Raw genomic sequence first — 14,609 nt, forward strand, 5'->3', positions numbered from 1 at the left:
TCCACTACATCATCCGCTAACATCTTATCCAACTCCTTTATAACGTCTGCCTTAACAGTAGGTGAAAAATTATATTGTTTTTGATAAATCGGTTTAGCCTCACCTGTATCAATACTATGAGTTAACATGGATGTTCTACCTAACCCATTACCGATCTCTAACCGCATACGTCTTATTACTTGCTCTAACTCTTCTTTTTGTTCCAAGTTGAGATCTTCTCCAGAAACTATGACCGGTTTATTTACAGGGATGTCACGTAAATTCATTACCTCGCTTTTATTCCCCCTGAACTGTAGTGATATCCCAAACTCTTCAAAGAAATCTTTACCTAATATCAACTGATGACTTAACATTGGCATGACCTTAGCAGCAATTACCCTGAACTGTCCATCAAATGATACTGGAATGTCGTACACTACATTGAGATTATGCACTGATCCATCAGCCGTACTCATTTGGGTTGGTGCAATTTTGTACCACTTCAGTCCTATTGATGACAATATATCCGCAAAAGCAGGACTTATAACAGTCCGATTCGCTCCATTGTCCAACAATCCTACAAACTGTCTTTGTAGAATGCCTATCCTCACGTAATCTCTATTGTCATTCTCTTTTTTTACAATCATAGGGCACAGGTCACCGTCCAATCGCGAAAAATATCTCCTAACAACTGCCAACCACTCCTGCCACTCCGTAGCTTTTTGACACCGGGGAAAGTCTAATGGGCAGGACTCGGATTTTCCCCGGAAGCGTTTCCCTTACAGTGGCAGTCCTTCGAAGTGATCCCAAACCGGCCACACCTATAGCAAAATAGTCTTTGCCTGTCCATCTTGCATTCCCGGAATAGATGCCCACTCTCACGACAATTCCAACATCGCCTACTGACAACTTCAGGTTTGACCTGCAGTGATGCTACCACCCCCTTTTCTATGACATCTTTATGACCTATCGCTACACCCACCACTTTGCTGCTTAGTTTGTGTGCTAAGTCCGGTTCTAGGGTATTTTTTAAAGTCTTTGGCTCCTCAAAATTATCGCAACTAATTTTAGTACGTTCGACAATCCTCAAAACATTAACCATATCGGAAACTGAACTAAAATGATCTCTGCACACCGCTCGCTGATAGTATGGCTGAATATTTCTCAACAATATATTGATCTTTTCCGACTCAGTGATCTTACTTGGCAGTCTATTAAACATGTTCTGCATCACCGCCATGTAAATCAATACCGACTCCTCCTGACCCTGTGTTCTTGCCCTTATCTCCGCCAACAATTCTTCTTGATAAAACGGTTTTTGGAATGCACGCCTCAATAAAATGACTAAATCATCCCAATCCTGCGCATATTCTTTGTTAGCCCTAAACCAAATTAAAGCGTCCTCCTCAAAAAAATCTATTGCGTACCGCCATAAATCAACGTCCGTTGCATTCCTCGCATCTCTAAGTTCCGTCACCCGTTCTAAAAAGGCATTGATACTCATGTTCGTCCCTGAGAACTTAAGCCCCCACTGATATATCGGAACCAGCTTACGCTTCGGAGGTTCTTCTTCCACTGTGGATGTCCGCAACAACCTGGATTTGCCACCGTGTTTATTCTTCTCATGTTCCGTAAGAAAGTTAACACTTCTGTCCGCCATGTCCTTCGCTTCCTTTGATCCATCCTCCCTTAGATCGCCTACTTCGTATCGCGCAGAAGAACTAGTCGACATGCTTGAAGAGCCCTTCTCCCCTTCTAGTTTTTCTACTATCTTGACCCCTAGATCGCCTAATGTCCGATGTAAAATCTCTATATCCTTCACTGTCAAATTTTCCTCTTCCACTATATCATCTTGTCCTTCTAACTTCTCAAGCAACTCCTGACATCGTTGCTGAAGATCCTCTTTCCGAGTACCATCAGCTTCCGCCGCCTGACCGATCGACATCAACCGACCCTGCAAATGATACAGCCTGGACACCAGTCGCCTAAACAATATCTTATCTGGCTTCCCTACTATCTCGGCAATATAATTTCCCAAAACGCTCAACTTCGTGGCACACTTGTCTAACTCAGAGGATACATTCAAGACTTTCTTGACTGGAGCTCCAGCCCCATGTGACGCACCCCCCGTTTGCTCGACATGCAACAACTCCTTTAAAATCTTTTTCAATACTGGAACTGTACTTTGAATATTAATGCCCCGACATTCCAGTTCGTATTCCAGCTCATCCTTTAGTAAAAAATTAGGATCCATCCTTACAACTAAATCTAATCTGACAAAAAAACTGTTATAATGCAAGTGCCGAATCTGGTTATCTATTTTGAACTAAATCTAAAATCTACACTTTATTTCCAAGCAATAAAACTAAGTTCATACATACACATAAAACAATATAATGATGTTTTCACCCTACACAGAATTTTACTTAGTAAGTAGGTACCGAAGTATAAAAAAACACAAACGATAAAATTAAAATGATCAGAAATAAAAACAATAATCAATCACAACAACCTTAAAATTAACACACCAAATACCATCTAAGCCAAAAAACGGTATCACATTCAAATTGTCAACCGCCGCTTTGTCCCCTTCAAACACTGTTATTTATTTATTTTAACGTTGGGCGCTATTTGTTACGTGTTGAAGCCAGGGAATAATATCTAATGAAACATCGGTGACCAATTTAAGATTATATTCTAAACACACACGAGGGTACTAAATGCTAATAATCCTATAACTAAATTAAAACTATGTATTGGACGCCAAGAGGAGTTTAAACTGCTAAGGTCTGGGAATCCTGCTATTCCTAAGATACGCCGGCTAGCGTGATAACTGTGCTTTATTGAGCTAGTGGTCGTATTTTCGACCGAACCTTGAAGGGCATGTCCACAGGCTAAAACAAAGGATTTACTTTAACTATGCCAGTCCTCTTTTAGAGGCATTATATTATATTATTTATTTAATGTACATTAGCAGTGTTTGCTTAGCCACTAGCACTTACCCCTTCGCCGTAATGTCACTCACAAAACAAAACAATAATAATGTCCGTAATAAGTATCAAACTTAGTTAATAAACGGTGATTGCATTTTGCAATCTAATTTTACATTTGCAATTTCGATGTCTATGGCGGGTACATTGTTTACACAACAACCGTATTAATCTTTCAAAGACATGAGCTGGAATGACTTGCCGAATGTAATGCATTAATATAAGTATGAAAAATATCCTTAAAAATTTAGAAAAAGATGATGCGCCACCGGGGTTTGAACCCTCGCCCATACGATCGCTAGTCCGACGTTGTACCGCTGTGCCGTCAGTGCTATTAGTCCGACGCGCGAATTTGTTGACTATATACTACGCTGCGGCGTCCATCGGGCGAATCACGCAATGCATACAAAAATGAACTCTATTACTTACTAAATACGACATAACAATGCATAATACTTACATGAATTGAATACTACTAATGGTTAAATAGATACATAAATGAGTTTTTTGACAAAAAAAATCATTTTTGATACCAGCTTTTATCGCTGACTGTACTTTTCTTTCAACAGGCAACTACCGGCCCATTTCGAATAATGCTTACAGATGTCACACCGATACGATACCGATCTGTCAGTGTCAAAAGTGACATTACTTCAACCAAAAACCGTCGCTTTTGACACTGAACTGACAGATCGGTATCGTGTTGGTGTGACATCTTTAAGCATTGTTCGAATTGGGCCGGTATACTCGTCGAGACAATTCTGACAAACCCAAACACAATTAGATTACGTTGTTTTATCAAAGAGCTCCCATGGCTACCTCCTGTCTCTGTCATGATCAGATCAGCTGGATGGTACCATTATATTGCATTGTCATGTCACCCAACTTACATATGGTACTCATGCAAATTTTCATCTTCATCGGAAACCAGGAAGTGGGTCAAATTAACTTGCAAGATTTGACCCGTACATGAAAGCTTGTAATATATATAGGATACTATTGAACTTGCTTTTTAATTCGTACAGTATTTTACATAGACAATTTGAAAAATGGGTCCCGACGAATTTTTGCGTCGGTACCTTCTCGGGGCTATGGTCTAGGTTAGAACTGGAGGTAGATTTTTGAAAAAGTACATCAATGTTTTGTAATTATACCTAAATTGAAGACCTAAGATTTTCATTTTCTACGCGGTAGTCAAACCTCATGTAAACCCAGCATTAGAGTTTGTACAGTATCTAAGATCTCTTCTTAGATAAGTACCTATAGGTATCTACATAGCAGTATTATGACTAATCTTAAGACGCAAGTCTATGTGCCTTGTTTGTCAAACTATTGACTTCGATAATAGCCAGTTACTGAATTTCCTTACCTAATTAAGCTTTGAGAATACTCGTCTACAAAAAAGTACTGAATATTTTTAAAGAGCGACTCAATTTTTCCCTTTACAAGTTTTAACGAACATCGTTATCTATGTTTACGGAGTTGGTAATATAGCTCTTTTGCTTTTTCATATGAACGAAAATACAAGCCATTAAAAGCCTTAGCAATTTAAAAGTTCGAAACTCTGCGATTAACTAAATATGTTTTACTTTAATAATTGAAAAGGAAATTAAATACAATACAAATCGTAAACGTCCCAGTGCTTTATATGCTAATGCCCAATAGTTAATACCCTGCTGTCATGTCCCTGTACTGGGACAGTGACGACTTGACGAGCACTCGGACGTCTACCTTGCTTTACTCTCTTTAAAATATATGAGCCGATTTTTCAGTCCCCAGTTAAGCAGACGCATAGGAGTTATTCTATCTATAACACGATTTTCATGTATTTATTCTCATAACTGAATTCATTGGAATAGTTATCGGACAAGCTAAATAAAACACCGTCATCTAAATATAGAGGTCGAGAGCAGAGAAATATCAAAGTATTCAAATCATAGACTTATCAGATAATATAACACACATACACATAGCTTAGTATCGATTGTTTGTCGCCTAAATATATTCCGCCGCTAATAGTTATTTATTTATTATTATTACGCAAATAAGTAAAACAGCATTAGGTACAGTAAAACCAAGGCACTTTGACACATTCATTATGGATTCGTAATAGTTATGGACATTTTGACATGGACATGCGACCTAGACATTTAGGTATGTCCTAATACTAACCATTCATTATTATACCATCATCATTATTATACCGCTTTCACGGTAGAATATGATGGAACTTGCATTAATAGTAATTTGAGATCACATAAATGCTTAACATACATAAAACCAACTATGCTTCTCTGTTTGGCCTAAATGTTGACTGGTAGAGAATGCCGTGTAGCATAAAGTCCGCCTTTTGTCATTAAGTTTAAGATAAATAGAGAAATGTACCATATTGTGACAAATAAATACATTTCATTTCACCTTCGTGATATCTTTCAAGAAAATACTTTGAATATAGTCCAATGGGATTTCCAGGGTAATTTCATAAGACATAATTATTTGCCTAATATAATAAGCTAGGTGATCTCAGTGGATATCGTGCGCCAAACCTCGTTTACAAAAGTACCCACTCTCAGATTCAACTACAGCGTAATACAAATTCAATGTTGTCTGTACAAGTTACAGTAAACATTTGCAGTATACATGCAATGCAATATACATAAAGGTATACGTGCGCTAACTGCAACACTGCATCTGCAAACAGACGAACAAAGCCAACAGAGGTAGTCAACTCCGGGTAATTCTACTAATGCCGCAAATTCGACACTACACTGTCCTGCCTTTAGCTCGCTATATGAAAAGTTCGGTACGACGTGGCAATTAGGGGAGAACCGAAAATTCTCATGGAGCTAAATTAGAAGTTATGTTGGTTTGATTCTCTGACGGACTTTACGTAAATGTTTACAGAATGAATATAAATTAAAAAGCAATATTTGTTTTGGTATTTATCGGGGTTCCGCAAATAGAGTTATAATAATTTTCTATCTGCCCATTTCGCTTGCTAGTAGGTAACTCTAAGCGCCACTTGCACCATCCCAGTAACCCGGGGTTAACCGGTGAAAACGTTAACCCAGTGTCGAATTGTAGTGGTAACCATGGTAACTCTAGGTTTAACCGGTTAACCCCGGGTTAGTAAATGGTGCAAGGTGCAAGTGGCCCTAAGGCAACTAAATACAGTAAATACAGAGAAAAGTCCCCGTTTCAAAGCTGACTAAACTTACTTAAGTAAGCAAATAACTACGCCGTTTCTGCGCCGCTGGTCACATTACTATAATGACGAGATCCCTTACTATTCTTACTAAATAGTGACGGAAATATTGATAGATTTCCGTCATTCTAATTACATAGTCCTCGCGTAGTCAACAAATATGTGAGTATATTCAATAAAAAGTGAACGAATGAATAGAGAAAGTCAATTGGCGCCGAAGCCGTATAAAAGCCATAAAATTGGTAATCTATCTGCGTAATAATCTCTTATAAGGATTGCTTACTAAATTGCGTCTACAGATTACCAATTTGTATATAGCTACTTGAATAAAAATAGCTTTAACAAGTTGAGATAATTAAGTTATGGAATTTGCAGATTTTTCAATAATAAAGTTGATTATGCCTTAAATTAATTTTTAATTAATGAAGAAATTTAATTGATGGATACCCTACTGAACCATACGATTTGATGCCAGTAGTAACTGTCTAAGTAACCTAGAATCATAACAAGCGTGTGAGCAAGAATAAGGCAATTTCAAATTTCTGTATTTTACCAGAATTTCGTAAAGATGAATCTAATTAAGAGAATTATTGTATTTAACTGAAATAAGTTTTTTTGGCTCATCCATTATTTATACATTTAAAAAAAATCTTATGTCTGTTCAAAATAGAATGATTAAAGCAATATTCGGGTTTCAAAGTAAACCAAGCATAGAGTTGGGATAGCTGAAAATGTTTTTATTTATTTACGGTGTTCTAATGGATTCACGGAAATCCTGGTCTTTGTATGCTCGATTAAAATGTATTAAAATATACATATACCTACATAGTTTTTAGTTTTTAATTGTATCGACTTTATATTTAGTATACCTTACTAATAATAAATATTATTATGCACAAAAGCTGAACATATGATTTTTTTTTTCTAAAAATGAGCTTGCTTATTTATGCTTGAGGGAAATCGGCGATTACTTTTTTTATTTTTAAAATACACAAAATATTCAAATTAAAAAACATTTTATCTGCTCTCCCGGGCACGCACAAGTCCCCCAGTGGCGGACACCTAAGCCTTTTTGAGCAAAGTCTGGTCACTTTATACAAAAATGGCCCGTGTTCATTGCTCAATTTCAAGTTTTTCATTGCTGGTATTTCAGCAATAATTCGGACCAAATATTTATTTCTCGTTTATCAATTGTAGGATTTTGTGTAAGTATCGAATAGTCCGTGGGCGCGGTTCAGTCACAGGATCTGGGCCCTATTGATGCGTCGGCGCTCATGTGAAACGACGCGCCCAACTCAATAACCCACGTGTCCGCTGGGGATTCTCTGTACTGGTGCGAGGTTTTTGGTTAAATTATTAGTGTTATAAGTTATACGTATGTAAAATTTAATTCGATGGAAAACATAACACAATGATCTAAATGTACAAAATAGGTACTTTTCGACCGTTTGTGCCAACTTTTCCTGAAATTAAAAAAATTGTTTTATTTTATGTAATTTGTAAAAGTTACGATTGTTAATAAGTAAGCTATGATGATTAACCAAACACCCTGTATCTGAAACATAAGAATATTAAAGTACATAAAGAAGTCATACTAGTAAATAATAGTCATTTAATGAATGCTCGATCTTTGTATAGTGGTTATTTGAGAAGATTGTTAACTTACAATTCGGCTAGTTATTTTAAAACATAAGTAGAAATACAATAAGGATTCCCCATACTAAATGCGACACTTAAAATTAAACATAATTTACACATAATTAATATGTACCTACATAGGTGGGTATTGTAGGTACTAAGATCTTAAGAACAGTAACATGTTTAAGTATTTAATGGCCGCGGCATTGCCAATAATTTATTCTGTCTGAGAGTAAAGTACCTAAGAGATGGTTGGTCAAGAGTAGCTAGTCAAGAGGATTCGAATACTAATCACCTGTTAATTAGTGCATCGACTATGCGGTTAAGAGTATATACTTACTATGAGTAAATAATTCTAGGATATCGCATAGTCACAGATCCACGGTAAATACGTAAGTGCAATTCTTGTTGTCCTTATGATGAAGAAGTTAGGGAAAAAAGACAGATTTCGGGCTCAAGGGTTATTTTTTTATAGAATGACTTATTGTCGAGCTTATATAAGGTGAACTTTTTCGACTCCTTCAGCCCAAGCCGAAAATTTCTCCTGATATAAAATTTACTTCGATACAACTCTTTTTAATTTAAACTAGAAAATTTTAATACCCTGTCATCGGGTTAAAGTAATTTAATTTTTCACTATCCACATGGAAAACTAAAAACACGACTGAGTTTCAAACGATCTCGGCAGCCCAAGTAACTTAGTAAGATACTTACGTTATTTTTAAATTACAACATGTCGTCTGTACGTTAATGAAAAGTACGACCTCAAATACCAACCATTTCGTTTTCAGAAGTACGTTTTAAAGTCAAATAAGTTTGAGCGTTACGTTTTAATCTCATGGCCATAATAATGGATCAGTTCGGTAACGATAATTTGTTTCAACTATGCAGTAATAGTTATAATATTGTAAGTTAAAGAATCATTTAAATTTTTAATCGACAATAAATATGACTATACGTAGGAAACATATGCCTTAACCTAGCCCTTGACGGCCCCCGTCCCCAGGGCAGACCAAAAAAGCGATGGCTCGATGTCGTGAAAACCGATATGAGCGTAAACGGGCTCACACGAGAGGACGCCCAGGATCGCGCAAAGTGGAGAAAGGCAAGTAGGAAAGCGGACCCTGGCAAAGGCCGGGATAGCGCTAGGTAGAAGAAGAAGAAGAATAAATAATTTAGGCAAATTTCTCTTGAATCTGCTCTTTTATCTTTGATCAACTGACCAACTTCAAAACTTGCATTAATCTCTTATCAGCCTTTATTAAAATAAGGATTAATCCGTGAACTTAATATCTTATCCATGATTCATCACTAAAATAGCACAGTCCTTGATGCTTAACAACATGTTGAGTGTATATTAACAACATTCGATAACACGTATTGTAAACAAGCGACAGTAGTTGTTAATGCTCATTCGTGTAGTAGATACAAGTATAATCGATTAACACATTATAATAACGATTATACGTAAAGGCTTGGCACGATCATCATATTTATTAGTTTTGACTGGGATTTTACCGATATTCTGTATTGCGTCAATGAGCAAATAGGACATGTAATTCAATTATTACATAATTATGTCGATAAATGACCTCTTATGCGGGCCAGACGCTCAGTACGTATGACATTGATATTGACTCTATTGGAATGAAATGAAATGACAGGAAAATTAAATGAACGAAGGAATTATAGATAAATTTTTAAATGAATAGATAAGACAATGTCTAGTCTGCATTAAGAAATCTGCCGGCAAATGCTGTTCATTTACTACTAACTGTCTTAATCTTACCCTTAGGCTTGCTTAGATAAAACCTAAGTTATTAGTCGTCAGTGACGGTCGTATTTATTGGACGTCGTAGGTACCTAACTATTTTATAAATTAGCTAAACTCTTGGAAGGTTCAAAGTTCAATTTAAGCTTAGCAACTTTAATTTGGGAAACACTTAAAATCTCTTAATAAATTTGAAGTTTATCACTTATTGAAGCAGCATTGTTCCTATTTTTAGGGTTCCGTACCTCAAAAGGAAAAAAACGCAACCCTTATAGGATCACTCGTGCGGTCTTTCTGTCTGTCTGTCCGTCTGTCACAGCCTATTTTCTCCGAAACTACTGGACCAATTAAGTTGAAATTTGGTATACATATGTAAGTTTGTGACCCAAAGACGGACATGTAACGTAAACAAATTAATTTTGAACAAGGGGGCCCCATTTTGGGGGGAGAAAAGATAAAATTAAAAAAACTATATCGTGTTACATATCAAATGAAAGATCTTTTAATCTTTAAAAATTTAATAATAAAAAGGAAGTTTAGAAGTTATAAAAAAAATAGGCAAAAAATGACCATCCCCCCCTTTATTTCCGAAAGTACTAGTCTTAAAATTTTGAAAAAAAGACAAAAGCGTGAGTCATACTTAATTACTTAGTTTTTGATCCGACCCCTACAGGTTTTTTTTTAAAGACATTTTACTCACGTTTCACATAAAGTATACATTGTTTAAATTGTGTAATGTACGGAAACCTTGGAACGCGAGTCCGACTCACACTTGGCCGGTTTTGAGATACCTGCCTACCCCGTGTACAGTATGGTACTGTACTGTGATTTATGTAGTGTTTTATTTTATTTTGTTTATTTTAATTTTATTAATTTTAGGCACAGTAACAACATACAAATTACAATAGAAAAAAAACAAGAATCACATGGTTGTCGTGGTAAATTTGTACATCGATAACAACCGTGCGCAACATTCAAATGTACTCATCAACTTGACTAATTATTGTAAGACAGATACAACCTCTCTACAAACTACAAATGTGAGTTTAGGCGTTAAAAATCGTTGTTTTTGTAGTTGTTTCCAAAACACTTTTGTTTCGCACATTCATAGAATTGTATGAGTTACGTACGAGTATAACCAATAGCTGATTTTACATGAGTAAATAAAATTCTAATGTCGGTAGTATCCTAATGGGTACGCTGGCTATTGGTAATAAAAATACATGTTTATCATTTAATATTGTATTTTACCTTACAAGTTAAGCAATATAGTGCTGATTTTTTTAACTGACTTAAGTAGAAATCCGTTTGCACGAGTTCCAAGCTCAGTTTATTAAAACGAAACCTCGGCTCGAGAGTCTTGTTACTAATATGATATTACCACTATTTTCGTCTCTGAGCGAGGGCCAATTCGATTTCATGGACCAACCGTGAGCGCCAACTGGCAAGCTTTACCCGAGTGTCGGTTTAACTACGGTCGTACATTTTCATATTAACGAAGCTAAAAGTATGTTATGTAATTATTGTAGCCTCCAGAGACCTAAGGCAAAATTCAGGTTCTGCGTTTGATGATCCTACCAGTAGTACAAACATTTTATACTCGTTCAGACCCAAGTATAAGTATGTGTACAAGTATATGTAAGTTATACTTCGACTAAAGCTAGGACTCAAACCTAAAATCACCTCGCTATGCGACAGCCATATTTCTCGTCCGTCCACCGGGGTAAATTCCAGGTGTGAGCTTGTTTAGAGAGCCCTTCCCTAACGAATGGAGGGTCACTGTCATGAATACAGAGAATCCTACATAATGGAACCCGATTTAATCCCCGTAATAGTTTCACCATCACGTTTCGCCGACACGGATAAATAAATTCATTTCGAATCGGTGGAAATTAAACTGACCGAAAATTAGTTGATTGCTTTTGAAACAAAACAAATGATATATTTTTTGTATGCAAATTTTGTTAGTGCTGGGCAGTAATTACCAGAAACGTACTGGTTCAAAATATGCGACAATACTGTTTTGATTGGGTGTCGCAGTTTTTCCGTGCGTCCAAACGCATTTGCATGTAGATGAAAGACACGATATTGATTTTATGTTAAGGGCTCTTATTTTATTTTAGCGGAACTTAATTGTCTACACTGCCTTATTTGCGTCGTAATAACCAGTCGTGATAAATAAAATCAAAAGGTATCTTTTCTGACGACACATCAAGTAACGTTTAATACGTATCTTACCTACATCATAAACAAACCACTAAGAATATTATTGCTATATTTTTCATTAAACCTTATAAAACAAAGTCTCCCGCCGCGTCTGTCTGTTCGCGATAAACTCAAAAACTACTGAACGGATTTTCATGGGGTTTTCACCTATTAATAGAGTGAATCTTGAGGAAGGTTTATGGTGCATAATTGGTCTACCCATGTGAAGCCGGGGCGAGTCGCTAGTTAAATATATAATGAAATGTATTATATAGCAAATTAGGTAATAAAACTGAATGATCAAACTCAATCGCTGATACCATATGTCATAGAGTACTAGGTCCGCGGAATAAATAAAGAATTTTAGGTAAGTACCTTATTTAATTAGAATTCAGTATTTACTCACGCGGAATGTTTCGGCATATAGAAGGATAAAGGGAACGTACCTACACAGTTGGACAAAATCGTCTCATGATTGTTGTCAATTTGTACATCCAAGCCAAATTTTATTTCAAAATTTGAGATTTAGCTACAGATAACAATGCACCAAGATTACAAATGAAAACAATATTGTAAATAAATCATGATTTTAATAACCAGGTCTTAAGTACTCAAATCGTAACTATATATTAATTACTAAAAACAAAACCAGATGTAGCTATTGTATCTACAAATGGTCTAGATAAATTTCCAATCTATTGAAACAGATTGGAAATTCTCTTGATTTCCTCACATTACCCGCAGGCTTCTATCGCGAACGCGAACCCTGACTGGTCACGTTCTAGATCCAAGTTTAGAACAGCAAAACACAATTCCACAACATACATCTAAACTAGAATAGTAGACGTTCTGAGTTGAACATGAATTTATATACGTGTTTTAAGTCGTTGATTACATTATTTTACGGTGTTTTGATTGTCAAGCGGCAATTCACGAATCGTTGTCAGTGTTCGCACGTCTATTGAGCCTGTTTCCTAAGATTCCACTCACGGATCGCCCGTCATTATTTATGGTGTTGTTGACACACTGCTGACGGGGGAATCTGAGCTTTCTCCACAATTATTCCGTACACGTTAATTCAATATTTGCCTAGCACGCTCTCGGCCGACGCGTCCGTTTGACCCACATCCCTCACCTTAACCTAGACTGTCGGTTGTGTTTACCTATGATTTTTGTTACTGTATTCTGGCATCGTGTTTGGATGGTTTTTAGTTAAATTTAAATGACACACAAAATATTTCTTCAAGATTACTCGTGGTTAGAAAGAGAAACTAATAGTTACACTGCCTTATTCCCATTGGAGCCAGCCTCGTACCACAAACCAAAAACCATAAAATTGATGTCGTTTAATTACATCCAATATTACACAACAAAACTGAATCCAACAATAGATATTACTTAATATCACTGTGCTTTCTATTAAACTGGATGCAATGAATTACGTTTCTTTAAAAACCTTTATGCAAACAATAAAAATAAATTCTTACATGGTTAACTTTATGTTCAATAAACGTCGCAAAATAAATATTACACATTTTATTTTATGAATTCAAGTGAATTTGCATCGCTTCAACATAATATTAGTCCGGAATAGCATTTTGTTGAGCGCATGAGACAGTGCTCTCGCTGTTATTAGGTACTCTATGGAGGAAGAATTCCAATAGGTATGTCCGACTAAGACAATTGTGGACATTGCGTAGTATATAATACTCATTACTCGTATAGCGTGGACAACTGCAGTGGATTACTTACACAATACATAATATTTTCAATTATTTTTCAATCACCACATAGTTACCTGATTATAAAATAAGAAACCGTGTTCATGTCTACGAAGAAAATACTGAGATAATACAGAAAACTTACAACATTCATGAACACATTTTTTCCACATTTGGGTACATTATATCTCTATAGCATGATATCTACGTATTTCATTATTTCACTCGGGTATGGTTTCAAGTTCAATTTTGCACTGCACTATTTATGCACAATATTTATGTCCGGTTGTAAATTAACTTCTGAAGTGAATACGTAGTTGGGGAGCATGTTATAGTTTACATCTACAACATTTCCCAAGTATCAAGAACGCATGTTTCAACGTTTGCCCCTGTTTATTAAAGTTCTTAAAGTAGTTTAGTCAGTTATCTCGTTTGGATCGTTAGCGTGTATCGTTTTTAAGTTTTGTAAGAAATAACAACAATCAATAATGTTTACAGTTTTGCGATTACAATGTGTACTGCTAAGCCAGAAATCCATAATTAAAAGATTTTCAAATGCGATCAAAAAACGCAGTGAAGGTATATCAAGACTTGCCCAAAACATTTTGAGGTCAAACCGTAGTATAGGACTAAAAGTATAAGATAACGACAGCCAGACACCTCTATCTGCCTATTGGATGACAGTTGAATTAGGTTACGTATTTTTTGTCAGCCGTTTGTCAGCCGGTGTGTCAAGAGTTTAATGATACGGGCGCTCCTTAAGTGGTTCAAATCGGACCTTAATAGTAGGAGGTAGGGCCTAGGGGTAAAGTAAAACTGATTAAATTTCCAAAGACTTCATTATTTTGGTTGTGATTTCCAGAGACCGTCATGATCGCACCGCGGTTTAAAGCGCGCTCCACGTCGCCAGGTATTATCGTGATGTTTGTGTCCATCTGTTTGTCCATCTGTCCACCTTGACTCGTAGAAAAATGGGCATTCATGACCTAACCTAACATTTTGTTAGAAATTCCTGATTGTTTTACAGTAATCTGGTTTATCGCATCTCTTAAAAAAACAATTCCTTTTTATGTGTAAAGTTTGTCAAGTATCGTTTATTC

General features: G+C 36.1%; 1 protein-coding gene across 13 annotated transcripts in view; it reads left to right on the plus strand.

The window, feature by feature from the left end:
* The window catches only part of LOC134743561 (uncharacterized), a 252,919-nt gene that overhangs the window by 174,643 nt on the left and 63,667 nt on the right, over nt 1–14,609 (plus strand). For 11 of the 13 annotated variants that reach the window (XM_063677074.1, XM_063677075.1, XM_063677077.1 and 8 more), the window contains one exon: nt 14,372–14,419. The exons of the other annotated variants lie outside the window; for them this stretch is intronic. In XM_063677074.1, the coding sequence (XP_063533144.1) occupies nt 14,372–14,419 (48 nt within the window). The remainder of the gene's footprint in view (nt 1–14,371; nt 14,420–14,609) is intronic. 13 annotated transcript variants of the gene reach the window in all.

This window comes from Cydia strobilella, chromosome 8, assembly GCF_947568885.1.
Source record: "Cydia strobilella chromosome 8, ilCydStro3.1, whole genome shotgun sequence".
NCBI classification, from domain to species: Eukaryota; Metazoa; Arthropoda; class Insecta; order Lepidoptera; family Tortricidae; genus Cydia; species Cydia strobilella.